This window comes from Panthera uncia, chromosome D1 (genome assembly GCF_023721935.1).
Source record: "Panthera uncia isolate 11264 chromosome D1, Puncia_PCG_1.0, whole genome shotgun sequence".
Classification (NCBI taxonomy): domain Eukaryota; kingdom Metazoa; phylum Chordata; class Mammalia; order Carnivora; family Felidae; genus Panthera; species Panthera uncia.
In genome coordinates, this window is record NC_064808.1 from 40896625 (window position 1) to 40911612 (window position 14988).

General features: G+C 35.9%; 1 protein-coding gene across 20 annotated transcripts in view; it reads left to right on the forward strand.

The window, feature by feature from the left end:
• Nucleotides 1–14988, forward strand: part of SOX6 (SRY-box transcription factor 6) — a 687546-nt gene that overhangs the window by 323325 nt on the left and 349233 nt on the right. For 19 of the 20 annotated variants that reach the window (XM_049617879.1, XM_049617886.1, XM_049617897.1 and 16 more), the window contains one exon: nt 13724–13964. In XM_049617879.1, coding sequence (XP_049473836.1) covers nt 13728–13964 — 237 coding nt within the window. In that variant the 5' untranslated portion in view covers nt 13724–13727. Of the gene's footprint in view, nt 1–10567; nt 10693–13723; nt 13965–14988 lie in introns of those variants that run through there. The other variant, XM_049617909.1, reaches the window with a different exon arrangement.

A 14988-nucleotide genomic window follows, 5' to 3' on the forward strand; every position in this document is an offset into this window, starting at 1 on the left:
GTCAAACTATTTTTCTGGGAAGTTTTATTTAAAGGAATTTACATTGATCTGATACCTACCAAATACTAAGTACTTGCATGCATATTAATATAATCTTCACAATAACTCTTCAAGGAAGATGTGCTATCTCTAATTTGACAGATGGAGACACAGAGGTTCAGGGAGTTAGGTAACTTCTCAAGTTCACAAATCTAGTCAAAGAGAGGTCTGAGATTTAAATCTCTAAATCTTCCAGGACACTACACTTTTCCTTCTGGCAGTAGATTCTGTTAAGACTGGTAGCAGTTTACCAGAAAAGTTCTAGACATGTTGGATGCAAATCAAAGATTTACTTTTGAAGAAATTTAAAAATTCAGTAGATTAGGCATGATAATTGTAAGAGTTTTTCAATTTTGGGAAACTGTGAGACAGTGCTTATATGAGATGAGAAAAAAGAATTGGATAAACAACGCAATATTCTTTCCCATAACAAAGCTTGGGAGAACTAGAAATTCTGTGGCTTGATAGGTGTGTACTAGGTACCTGGTAAAGAATCCCTTAGTATGCAAGACAGTGGGTAGTCATACTTGCCTTTTGTAATGATAGTTCAAACAATTTTGTGCAATGATTCATGAGAACAATTGGACTCTCATGGTCTCCTTTAGCTGTTTATGATAATATGTAACCAGCAAATGCAAGTGAGAAATTTGTAGCAAATAGCTATAAGGAAGGGGGGATGATGAAGGTAAGGAGGGAGAAATACAAGATAACTACCATTTAGTTACTTATGCAACTAGACTGTTTGGTGTATACAAAAAATGTGGACATTTGGGTTAGTGGTGAAAACCCTGCCTCAGCTTTCACATTCAATTACAACTTATAAAAATGTAGGTCCTTGTGTATGAGTTTTTTCTATTTCTTTCCCCCAGAAGTCAGGGTATATATAATGTTATATGGTAGTCAGATTTTAAGAGGATATCTAAGTTACTTGGTATTCCCTGAAATGAGCTCTAGATGGGCCATGTGTTAAATATATACTGCTCAAGTACCTCATTTCATTTTTTTCTCAAGACTGTCCTCAACACCTTTTGTGATGAGACAGCTGCAGTTGTATCTGATGCTTCTGGTGTGGCCTTTTTGGTAAGAGCTGGAAGGTTGAAATTGGATCTCACATTTCTCTGGATCTTGAAATGAATGGGCAGTGACACCTTTATTTTATCTCACAATTGTCTGTATAAGAATATAATTAAATTTTGACCATCTAGACTAACCAAGAAAAGCAAGCTAGGGAAAAGATGGATAGTAGCAACAAACAAATATTTGTTAGGAAATTTATCATATAAAACTACAGTGAACCTCTCAGCTTTGTGTGCCAGTGTCTTTAACTACTTCCACAACCAATTTTGTTGTCAAACTGTTCAGAATGAGAGTCAGATGGCTTGGTTAGAGGGTTGGCTGCTCTCCTTTTTTCTCTTTCTTTTTCTTTTCTTTTCGTTGTTCTTTTCTTTTCTTCTTAATAGTTGTTAACCAGTAATTAGACACCTTCAACCCTAGAGGTAGAAGGGAAGGAAAAAGATAGCAAGTCCTTTGACTAAGCTTGGATAAAATGAGTATCTGGAATATCTAACTGGAATATTCTGGAATGTTAAAGATAAAATTCTATGGGAAGTATATAAGTTAGTAAAGAAAAATTCAGATAATTGAAAATAGTTAATTATTTAATTTAGATTTACTGTCAGTTACCTTTAATTCTAACAGCGTCTGTCCTGGAGTTAGATCACTTGAGTTCAAATTTTGCCTTTTGTATTTATGAGGTGTGACTTTAGGCAAATTTTAATTTTTTAGAAAAGGTTATTTATTTATTTTGAGAGAGACAGAGACAGCGTGAGTGAGGGAGGGGCAGAAAGAGACAGAGAGAGAGAGAGAGAGAGAGAGAGAGAGAGAAAGAGAGAGAATCACAAGCAGGCCCTGCACTGTTAGCACAGAGCCCAATGTGGGGCTCAAACTCAGGAACCACGATATCATGACCTGAGCCTAAACCAGGAGTCAGATGCTTAACTGACTGAGCCACCCATGCGCCCCTAGGCAAATTTTAATTAAAAAAAAATTTTTTTGTTGTTGATTTTGTTTCCTTATCCGTAAAACAGGATCAGTGACATTATCTAAATGCTAGAACTGTTCTGAGAACTAAATGAAGTAATACATGTAGCAATGCTCTCAGTACAGTGACTTATACTTTCAAGCATATAGTAAATACTATTCATGTATCTTTTCAGCTATCTCTCTAACATCATCCATCCATCCATCCATCCATCTGTCCATCTATCCATCTTCCTAATGTTTCTATCAACATAGATTGATGATTTGGTGGGGGGGGGGTTGGCATAGAATATGTAGTACTTTTAAGGTATGAAATGAATTTTTTTGGCCAAGGATGGGAGAAGAGGCGATAGCCCTGTAAAATCAAGTTAGGTACAGAAACCTAGAGGCTTTGCTTTAAATCCTCTGGTTAAGTATAATCCTCTAAATTTATTTCTGCCAATTCATTTAATAATACTTAAGTAATTGGGAAAATAATATTTATTGAGTGTTTTCTTTATGCGAAATATTATACTAGGTACTTGGGGGAATGCAGAGAAGCTAGGATTTTGTCCTTGCCCTTGAAAAGTTTGTAATCTGGTTGGGATTAGTCTTAAGAAATACAATGATATTACACTCTTTAAAAACATTATGTAAGATAGTATGCATTAAGTGTTGAATGAGTGACATAAAAAATGAATTTTCAGAGCACTTATTAGAAGTGATTAGAAATGTGGATCATAGTTCCTGGGAATAGTCTCCTGTGGTTTCCTAGTAATAAGAAAGGTGGGTGAGGGAAGTAGGGGGAAGCAGGCAGAGCAAAGATAAGGAGGCAGCAATAAGTGAAGTCTAAGTGTATCAGTATAGTCAGAATAGAAGGTTACAGTGTAGAATAATAGAAGATAAATTTAGAAAAATTGGTTGGTTCTGGATGGAGGGCCTTGAATGCCAGAGTCAAGAGGTTAGACATTTTTTTTCTGTCATCAGGGGAAAGCCACTGATGTTTCTTGATCAAAAGAGTGGCTTGATAAAGGGAGTGGCAGTAAGATTGATTTAGAGGGGCAGGGGGATGAAATTAGGGAAACCAGTTTAGAGCCTGCTGCAAGAGTCTAGGTATGAGGTGTAATAAAGCCCAATACTCAGGTGATTATGAGCATGGTAAGAAGGTGTGAGCAGAAGAAATTTTATTAAGGAATACTTGGTGGCATTTAATGACAGGCTGGCACTGAGGAACAAGAATAAAAGAGGAGACAGATGCAGTGTCATGTTTTGAATTGGATGATTCCGAGAATGATGCTTTTCTGGGTGTGAGTGAATGAGGGAGAGTGTTGAGGAAAATAATGATGAAACTAATTTTAAGTTTGTTGAATATGACATAGCAGAGTACATCTTGGTATAAATGTCTAGCAGTCATTTGAGGACTGTTGTATTTCAGGATGATGAGAGAGAGCTCAGTGTTGGGTATATAAATATAAAAATTATATGATTTAAATATTAGGGAATGGGATGTTTGACAAAAAGAGCATAGAGAAAGAATAATGTTTAAGTTGGCAGCATTAACATATGAGTGGTATTTTCTGTGATTATGTATTCACCTTAAGTTTGAAAAATAAGCTGTTTGCTCATCTCTCCCTCTCTGATTTTCCCTTTCTCTTTCTTTCCAATTTTAGATGATATGTAGACAATGCTGATTGTCTACAATGTGTGTGCACTGTGTGGGGCATTGACAATCCAGTAAAGAACAAGACAGACATGATCCCTAGTCTCGTGGAATATACAGAATAGGCTTTTTTTTTTTTTAAATAAAACAAAATCTTTTAATATTTTTTATTTTTCTTCCTTTAATATTTTCTAGTTTCTTTCTATAAGCTTATGATAATATCTTTGCAAGCATTTATCTTCTTGGGACTAGAAGACATTCTATGACAACAGGTTTTTTTTTTTTTTTCTTCCTCTTGTTGATCCTTTTTTTATTATTACTATATTGCAAGGAATATTCTGCAGGAGCATATTTTAGGAATGTATTAAGTTCTCATCACTGAAGTTCAAAAAACATTGATGGCATCCCCTCTGTGCCTGGAGGTTTTTATTTTGTTAAGCTTATAAGTAGGGTTTCTTGGGCCAGGGTAGGGCGGGGGAAGCTTTATTATGTGACTTGAAAGTTGGCAAGGTCAAGGAAAAAGATCTTTTCCAAAACAGTCTTATTTCTCAAACTCAGACTTCTTTTAATGATGTGAAATTTATCTGAAATTACAGTAAAACTTGCAACTGGAGATTGGACTTTCGCTTTCCTTTTTTTTCTCCTATCCTCATTCCGCTTCTGATTTAGCTACACAGTCAATCCAGTGCCTTTATCTCACCCTTTTCTCCAGGCTTCCATTCTAAATTTTTTTAATGTTTATTTATTTATTTATTAAAAAATTTTTTTTATGTTTTATTTATTTTTGAGAGAGAGAGAGAGAGCACAGGAGGGACAGAGATAGAGATGGAGACACAGAATCCGAAGCAGGCTCCAGGCTCTGAGCTGTCAGCACAGAGCCTGACACAGGGCTCAAACTCACGAGCTGTGAGATCATGACCTGAGCCAAAGTCAGACGCTCAACTGACTGAGACACCCAGGCGCCCCAAACCATGCTTCCATTCTAAAAAGGAGTAGTGGTGGAATAAGAACGCAGTGTAAGATGGGCTGGTCATTTCAGATTTATAAAGGATGAAATGTCTAAGTTCATATGTGAAGATTCAAGCTCAGGGAATCTAATGTTGTGATGGATTCTGATTCATGCCACTTGCACTCTAGTGCAGTGCTTCTCCCTCTCCCTCAACTGACCCATTTTTGTATATGTGTTGGAGGATTAAAAATGATATTTAGAACACAAGTATCAAGTAAAAATGGAATATAAGGCAATGGCTGGTGGGCGTGTTATATATCTCTGATAAAAAAGGAGGGCATTATGGGGTGCCTCGGTGGCTCAGTTGGTTAAACATCTGACTTCGGCTCAGGTCATGATTTCATGATTCATGGGTTCAAGCCCCGCTTTGGGCTCTGTGCTGACAGCTCAGAGCCAGGAGCCTGCTACTGATTCTGTGTCTCCCTCTCTCTCTCCCCCTCCCTGCTCTCTCTCTCTCTCTCTCTCTCTCTCAAGGGTAAATAAACATAAAAAAAAAAAAAAAAAAAAAAAAGGAGGGCATTATCGATGAAAGAAGAAAGCCCCTATGTGTGGAGTGTTTTCAGAATGGGCTAGTTTTTTCCATAGTGGAAGGAATGATGTAAATCTGAATGTTTTAACTTTTGAGTTAGATATAAAATCACTTTACAAAAAGAGCGTTTAAAAATTTTTTTTTAATGTTTACTTATTTTTGAAAGAGAGACAGAGGGAGAGAGAGAGACAGAGCATGAGAAGGGGAGGGGCAGAGACAGAGGGAGACACAGAACCCAAAACAGGCTCCAAGCCCTCAGCACAGAGCCCAATGTGGGGCTCAAACCCACAAACCGCAAGATCATGACTTGAGCCAAAGTCAGATGCTCAACCAACTGAGCCACCCAGGCGCCTCCCCAAAAGAGCTTTTAAACAGCAGTTCGTTTGCAGCAACATCTGTATTTATATCTTAGGAATCTTCAGGATATGGGAGAAACAGGTCAAATTTTCAGTGCTTTAATACTAACCCAGTTGTGGGTTATACTGAAATTACTTTCATAATGGACCAATCTGGCCACCAAATTTGGACAAGAATTTCAGATGCTGAGTGTTTCAGTAATAATTGTGAACCTGTACCCTATGCTTGGTTATTTTTCTAAACTTGGATAGAGATTACTAAATCAGTTTTGTTAGGTGAATTTTCAATCTTGAAAAGACACGCCGCTTCAGAAGACAAAAATGAAGCATAACTTTTTTTTTTAAAGGAGAAATGCAGACAAAAGCTTTTGAGGTTCAATCCTACCTGTCTTTTTCAACTTTCAGAAAGGTTTCTAGTCTGGAAAGAAATCTCTTAAAGCATGGTTTTTATAATGGATGTGCTGCTGACATACACTTAACATTATTGGCCCAAATGGCAGCAATATAATTTGTAGGCCTTGTATTCTGTCTGGAAAGTTGTAGTGCTCTCATTGGTATTTGTATTCGCTTTTTGTGAACTGGTCTTTCGTGTTGTTTTTTATTTTAATTTAATGTGAGACTAATAAATCTTATTGTTAAATAAGAAAGATTGCATCATAGCTGTCAGTATTAAAATGCACTCCTTTTTGGGGGAAGCCAGATAGATGTGTTTACTCTGTAGAGAGATTTAGATTTGATTTTTTGTTTTCTTCATGGTAATTATGTTTGCACTTTGCTGATCACTAGTTGTGCATTATTACAATGGAAGGTGACAATTTGATTGTCTTCAATTGGAGAAACAAGTAATTTTATATTCACTAAGCTGTCAGGTAACACTAACTCACAGTACTAAGAGCTCCTGGCAATGCAGCTTGGCACCTATATTTAACTGCTTTGATGCTTGTGTAACCTCCGCTGAATCAGAAATACTTTGCCTGCTGGAAATGGTTTTCAGGGTTGTACAATGAGGTTTTCATTAAGCAGACAAACTGAAAATGAACTGCAAAGCCACGGTTGTTTCTCTTCCCTTTCCTTCCCTTCCCTCCCCTTCCCTTCCCTTCCCTTCCCTCACCCCTCTCCACCTTTCCCTCCTTCTCCCCTCCCCATTCCTCCTCCTCTTCTTATTTGATAGGAACCTGAAATTTATGCCTTATTTCATTTACATGAAAGAGACGAATTGCTGGATTGCTGCTTTATTTAGCTGAAGGAGAACCTCAAAGATGAACTTCTTTATGTAATTTTGTTCACTGTCATCATGTGTGAGCCTTCATTTTTTGAAACGATCTATATAGCATCAATTTTCATTTTTCTCTTTTTTCTGGCAATATTAAAAAAGTGAAAATAGAAGTAAGGATGGAAAAGTATACAGGGACAGCCTCCTACCCTTTCTCTCTGAGAAGTTATTGTTCTGGTTTATGATTTTTGTTAATAAGTGGATAAGATATTATCCACTTGTAATTGGGCTTCCAGACTAGAGGATTGGTTTCAAGCTGACAAAGACATGTTTGGCATTCATTTTAAAAACTATGGTTCTCATTTCATGTGAAGAGGAGATTCAAAGTAAGCATATATAAATAAACTCATTCTGCTATTATTTTAGACAGCTTTCATTCAAGCCACATAGAGGTCTTTCAGTTGAGCTATAAAGTCATTGTGCTTGATTAAAATCCTCTAACTTAGTGTGTATTTATAGTAGCCATTGTTTGGTTTTGTTCGTATTGTTAAGTGGCTGATTGTATTTATAAATTCTGGGCCTGGCTTTCCAAAGCAAAGATCCCAACAAGTTTCTGGTACATAAACTGTGAGAAAAATTCAATATTACTATAAACAAAAGTACAGACAGAGGTTACATGAAGTCAAGTTGTTTTGATCTCTTGAAGAAACTGGATACTCAGAGACACATGTAATGATTACTGGTTTTCCATAGGCAGTCAGGCAAGCAGGCTCGTCTTTAGGCTGGTTGCCTGCCTCTTCCAGCAGATACTAACCAATTAGACAGAGGTGGTTACGTGATGTAACATTATCAGGAGAAACAATTCATGAGTCAAAGCATTCCAAGACATATGAGCTCTAGTCCAAAGAACAGTCTTAAGCTATATAAAGTGACAGCAATATTGTCAGCTAAATATAAACTCTAGAAACACAAACTTTGATGACTTGAGAAGAATCTGTTCCAGGTAGTCCTTGTTTTGTAAGAACCTCAGAAGGCCTTTGGAGACAATTTTGTGCTTTGGTGTGAAAAATTAGAAGGCTTAGCTAAGTCAGAATCCATTAATTGAGGTCCCTTCTTAGACATACTTCAAGGGCCTCAAGCATATTTCGTTTGCCTCATCTCTGTTGATCTGACAGATAACACAAATCAGTGAGTTTTCTTCTAACAGATATTGTCTGTATATGTTACCATGTTATGTTCTGAAAGAGCCACTACAAACATTAAAAGGTAGGTTTACAACCCTCCAACACAGCTCTGGAGGCAGTTACCTTCTTTTTCTCTGAGTTTTCTCAGTTACTTATTAACTCATTTCCAAAAGCCCCAGATGAAAGAGAGACAAAAAAAACCTGGCAGAAGCCTGGGGCAGTTTGGGGGTGGAGTTGGGGAGTGGAGGTAGTGCTGGAGAAAACAATACAAAGAATCAACAACCACCCTCAGGCTTCACTCAAATGAAACAGGAAAAGCTTTGAAAGGGATGTCTTCATTTTAATGTCTGGAATTGGGATCCTTCCCCACCCCTCAATCCTTAAAGGGGGGGAATTAGAGGTACAGGAAAAAAGTTTTAAAATCATTTTTTTTTGCCCTAGGCTGGGTGGACTGGCATCCTCTGTAGGGTTCCTGAGTATTGTGCATTTTGGCAGCTGAGCATATCTGTTACTCATGCTTCTTAAAATGAGAGGCACTGTGTTATATTTTTGGAAAATTAGTTGTTTATTTCTCAGTATCAGATCAATTGCAGCATTAAATTAACAGTGAATTATTTGACTGAAATAAGTCTACCTTGGTAGCCTGGGGCTGAGTTGCAAAAGTAAATGTGAATATTGTCCTGAATTTTTAATTTTTTCTTTAAGTAAACCAACTATTAAATGTTGCTCTATGTTAAAAACAGAGCTTCTTTTGAATAAATGTGATACACTTAAAAAGTGAATGCCATTTGATAATTATCTTAGAAATAAAGAAATAAATTTTAAAAATCAGGTTAAAAATATTGTTCCGATAAATTTAGTGGCTCTTTTTGAAACTTATCTAAATCCGAAAGGATAGTTTTGAAATGGATTCTTCCCAAGCAGTAGTTAAAAAAAGTAATTTCAAGCGGCGATGCCTTATGAGAAAGTTGTTTTAAAATAATCCTAACCTTTAAACATATACAAATAACTGTTTCTTTAAAATTAACAACATCAGATTGGGCTGGTTTAAAATTCTAGAATATTTAATTTTCTGAGACAGAGGGATTAATGTATACATATGCACATCCTTACCATTTTATAAAGTCTTGGACCAGAGATTCTTAATTTCTTGTCAAAGAACACAAAGTAAATGTACTGTCTGATTAAGTTTGTAATGGCCTAGACATTCAGCTTTCATACTGGGGTTTTGGAGCAAAATAATTATCATCTTTCTAGAGATACTCCTACTGACTTCCTAGAAAACATTATCAATTGCTAGAGACTTATTTCCAACAATCTCATTCCCAAAAGTCCTAAGCCCTGAAGTTCTTCACGATGTCCTGGCATCCTGGGAATTCACTTGATCTTCTGGGCAGAGACATTTCAAACTCGGGGAACACATGATGGGAATTTAGTTTCATGTGTCCCAAAGATATGTAATTCTCTTTGGAGGTTTTACTTGATAATAGCTATGCCCCAGAAAACCATCTTGTTTAACCAATGTGATAAGTTGACAATGTAGTTTTTCTCTCTGATTATAATGTACTCTGTGTAGTCAATACACTAGTACCATGTGAGTGTAATTTCCTCTTTTATTTTATCTCCAATGCACTGTATTATAAATAAACAGTTAAAAAAAACACCAAACAAATCTGTTGCATCTCCTTTTAAGATTGTACCACTGTAGACACTTGTTCTAGTAAAGTAGAATTGGGCGCATTTGATTGCATTTAAATTTTTCATGCTTCAGCAGTTTGGCTGGGAGCACAGTAAAGAAAAATCCCATGAGCGAGGATAGTTTAGAATAATAGAACTTGATTTTGTGTATTATAGCGGCAACATTTGCGCTGCTTTAGTTAGGGTTGTGTCAGCACTTCCATTATAAACCCCTGTTTTCAGGGGGTATAACTAGGGAGATTTTTTTTTAATACAAATTAAAAAAACAATTCATTTGAATGATTTTTAAGTTATAATAGTGCAAAAATAAAACAAAGTAAAGTCATATATAAATTGACCATCTCACAAGGATTTTGATTCTTTTGCTTATTAGTTTTATATGACAGCAGCTAAAGTAAGATGCTGTTCTAATATGCTGGGGGTGAAAGTTTTGGTAATGAAAAATTACTATGTGAGCATTAAAAATAAAAGTAAACATCCCACGTGACACTTTAAAACATTAAAACAAGTGTGTATTTGACTTATGAGTTTCTAAAGGAGAGTAACCATGGTGCAATGGTTATGGTAAAGGCATTGCCAAAAGTCAAGTATCTTCACAGCTTCCAGAATAGTTCAGTTGGTCTAGTAAAGTGTTTTAAAAGGGAAAGCCAAAGTAAAGAAATGAATGAGGATTTAATCAGGAAGTTGAAGCATTCTTTAATAGAGTAATTGTGCAAAAAGGAATCGGTAAATTGAATCTAATACTCAGTAAATTTAAGACTTGTTTAATAAACTGTGTTTTAAAAAGAATTTGTACACATTTTCCTTTTAAAAATACAACAAAACTACCAAACTACAACAAGAACAACAATGAAAGAAGCCCACCAATTTTATCAAAAGGAAATGGCCTGCAGGGGGACAATACCACAAAAAAATCACTCTTTTCTCTGCGAAAAACATGCTGAGAGCTACAGTAAACTCAAGCACTTAAATAAAATATGATATGGTAAAGTATTCTTCTTGGAACACAAATGTTAATTCCTTTGCTAAAGGGAAGGGTTTCAAAGTTGAGTATGCCCTCCTTGGTTGTTAACAATAATCATTATTGTCCTACCTTCCCCCTCTCCTTGTCCCCTAATGATGGTGTGAACTGAGGATGAGCAGTCAAATTTAATATCGCTTTATTTTGGCAGCCTACCTTTTATTTGCAACCTTGATAGACATTTGTATTTGGAGGTGCAAAATAAAAGACAAATTGTGTGATGTTATAAATAGGTAGCTTTCCTGAATGGTCACTGGAGGAATCACCAGAAGACTGTTGATGAAGTAGAGGTGAAGCCTTTCCTCACTAATTGTATTCAGCGTGTAATTTCTAAACTTCCCTCTGAATTTTGATTTTCAATTAACACTCCCCATTTGAAGATAATTTTCTATTTAATGTAATTGCAGGAAATAATTTATTGGCTGATTAAGACTGAGGGCCCAGCCTTCCTTAAGAAAACACTCTAACAAACCGGCCTTTAAACTCAACTCAGCTTTGGACAGATTTAGTCTATTTTTACAGCTGCACGGTTGTGTTTAATTAGGATTGTGCACTATTGTTCATTGGTGCAGTTTATACTTGAAATTATTCTTAAGAGACTTTTCATTTTGGGTTTTGTGTCATGATTAATTTATACTAAAGCAACAATCACAGATATTGCTATTGGAAGGAGCCAAGTCACTTTATAATAAGAGGATGTTTGTTGGGGAGCTAAAGTCACTCTGAGTTTTGCCTTATGACTTCCAATTGTATGTAACTGTTTTTAAAAGCAGCAGTAAATTCATTCTTTTGTTTTCCATGTGAATGATTACATTATTGGCACTATCATTATCTGGACTATGAAAACATTCTTGTTGTTCATGGTAAACTCTGGATAAACTTGCAGACCAGTTATAATTTGCCTGGTGTTACCGTAGGATTTTACAGTGATTCTTGTACAATAAGAAACATCCTTTGGTAACATTTTCTACACATGCATATACATTTTTCTATTTGTGAGTACTGATAGAAATAAGTCAAGAATATACTTATCTGATTCTTTGATATAGTACTCTTTAGGGCATTTGATTTCTTTCCCCTCAAAGAGAATATAGACGTTCTTCTGCACTTCCTTTTCCCCATGTTATTTTCTAGTATCAAGTCTAATGGATGAAATTTTATTATTTGTAGAATGATTATTATAAGTAGGTATCAGCATTTTAATATGTTTCAAAGCACTTCAAAAGCCTGTAATACTTTTATTTAGAACTGTGCATAATTAGATTAGCTGATCTTATATTAATTTTTTTCACTGTAGGATACTAAATCTGAACCCCCTCATTAATTGTGAGAAATTTAGCATTAGCTGTTAAATCCTATGTGAAACATGGGCTGCTACATAAAAACTACTGTTTAAATTGGAATTAACTTAATTATTTTTCTTTGCACTTGATATTTCCTTCACTGCAATATTCATGAAAGCATGTGACAGATTTGTAAATTTAACTGTTAATCTCAGATTTCTAGACCCTTTAATCAGTATTTATTTGTCTGTAGAAACAGTACTAGCAAGTTAATGATTTGCTAATTTGAAAAATGCTCATGTGGTTTCCTATGTTAACTGATTTGTGCATTTTTTAAAAAATGGTATGAAATCAATTAATGTTAAAGAGCAATTAAGGTGGAGATTTTATTCCTTCGTTACACAGCAGTTTTAGAGCTAAAGATGCTATAAACCAAAAACAACTTAAAGTTTTAGAAAAAATTCTCAATTGTCTCTTAAGTTATAAACTTTTGATGGTTTTGTTTCTAAACATTTTGCTAAGAAAATCATGTTGATAAAGCATAGAATGGAGACCTTGTGCAGAATGCAGTCAATGTTTACTTGTGGGTACATAGATGAATGTACAGTAATTGTTTTGCAGTTTTTTTAAGTTTATTTATTTATTTATTTATTTATTTATTTATTGAGAGAAACAGAGAGAGAGAGAGACAGAGAGAGAGAGAGAGAGAGAGAGAGAGAGAAGCAAGCAGGAGAGGGGCAGAGAGAGAGGGAAAGAGAGAATCCCTAGCAGGCCAACATAGGGCTTGATCTCATGAACCTGAGATCATGACCTGAGCCAAAATCAAGAGTCAGATGCTTAACTGATTGAGCCACCCAGACACTCTTGTTTCTGCAGTTTAAAAAAAAATATGATGTATAGTAGGCATTTTACAATTTTCACAGTAAATGTTTTGAATTTTGTATGTACTTTCTAATATAAAATAGAGGCATAGGTATTTCATATACTCTATTCAAATGTTATAAAATTGTCCTAAGACTAATCTATCAGCCACTCAATCAATATGTCACTTAAAAGTTAAGTTAAAGTAGTTGACACATTTGGAAGATCTTTAGAAAAGGATCAGATTGACACTAAACAATGTTAGGACTAGCACTCATAGGTGTAGTTTACAAGGTATAAACTAAAGTCAGGACCAAATTTGCTTAGGACTTTCAACATGTATTGTGAATTCTCCTGATTATATTTTCCCACATAGACTTCTTTTGTTCTTACATAAAGCGTAAGAGAAATTTGGATATTTGTACTTTGAAATTATTCTTCAAACTGGCTTATTTGCCAGTTTATTCACTTATTTATTCCCCCCCCCCCATTGTTAGCCATCAACTGAATTACTCTTAAGAAGCTAATAATCTAGTTGGGAGAATTGGGAGGAAAAATACACATATGCATATACTATACATTATGAAAGCCTGTTCCATGAAAATTTCATTTGTGGATGGAGAAGGGAGAAGATGTGTAGCAATTACTAGGAAGAGGTTTGCTGGGTTAAAAGCAGAGAGGGAGAGTGGTACAGATGAGCTGAACTTTTATCAGTGGTTTAAAGTAGCTCATAAACAACTTGAAGTTAGAGACCCTACTTTTTTTCCTGAATTAGTCAAATGTAAGGGATGGTTTGTTCTTTTGTCATTGACAGATTTTTTGAACCCATGCTCTTTCTCTCTCTCCTGCAGAAGAATGTCTTCCAAGCAAGCCACCTCTCCATTTGCCTGTGCAGCTGATGGAGAGGAAGCCATGACCCAAGATTTGACCTCAAGGGAAAAGGAAGAGGGCAGTGATCAACATGTGGCCTCCCATCTGCCTCTGCACCCCATAATGCACAACAAACCTCACTCTGAGGAGCTACCAACACTTGTCAATACCATTCAACAAGATGCTGACTGGGACGCTGTTCTGTCGTCTCAGCAAAGAATGGTGAGCTTTTAAAATCTGGCCACTGTCACTAAGCGTGTCCTTTAGTATGGCCTCATCACAAATACATGTTTTAGAGAAAGCTCAAAATACATATCATAGAATTATTTGTGTTCGGATCATGAAACAAACACCATGTATATTATTAATATTACTAATACGCTAGTAACTGGGAAAAATTGGAAAATGGTTTCTGATTTAGTTTTTTATACATTCTTAGGTCAACTTGCCAAAAGATATTTAATTTAATTTGGGGGAGGTTTGGTTATCTTATTTTCTGAATCTCTCTCTTTTTTTAAAGTTTATTTATTTATTTTGAGAGAGAGAGAGAGAGAGAGAGAGAGAGAGAGAAAGGGAGCAGGGGAGGGTGGGCAGAGAGAGAGGGGGAGAGAGAATCCCAAGCAGGCTCCGCACTGTCAGCGCAGAGCCAAATGTGGGGCTTGAACCCATGAACCCGTGAGATCATGACCCGAGCCAAAATCAGGAATCAGACGCTCAACTGACTGAGCCACCCAGGCGCCTCTCTGAATTTCTTAATAAGGTGGTAAACTTGATAATAACACAAAATAGGTACGATCAAATAAAGCGTGGCTGTGTGTTAACATTGAAATGTTGTATTAAGCAAACATGTCTATGTGAATGAGGTCATATGGTGAATACATATTCAGTGGAGGAAATGCAGGTATTTATCATTTTTAATGGTCATTTTTGATTTATGATAAAGCTTTTCTCACTTTGTGCCTATACATTAATTTCAAAAGGACGTGCAAAGCTCCTGAGTATCATTCAATCAGACTTCAGGAGTTTGCCCTGAAGGTAGAAACATCAGATCCAGGGAGTGTATTAGCCAGCTTTCCCATGCTAAATTCTGTCTCTAGCCATCAAAACAGAGGCCACGGTAAGTGGCATTGTCTAGTTTAAAGCAAAAATGTCCAATTTTTTAGCATCTACAACTGACCAAAACCTTAACATATTTTATTAGAGTAGGAATTGAAAACCTGTTTTACATTTCTTAACCTTTGGTTAA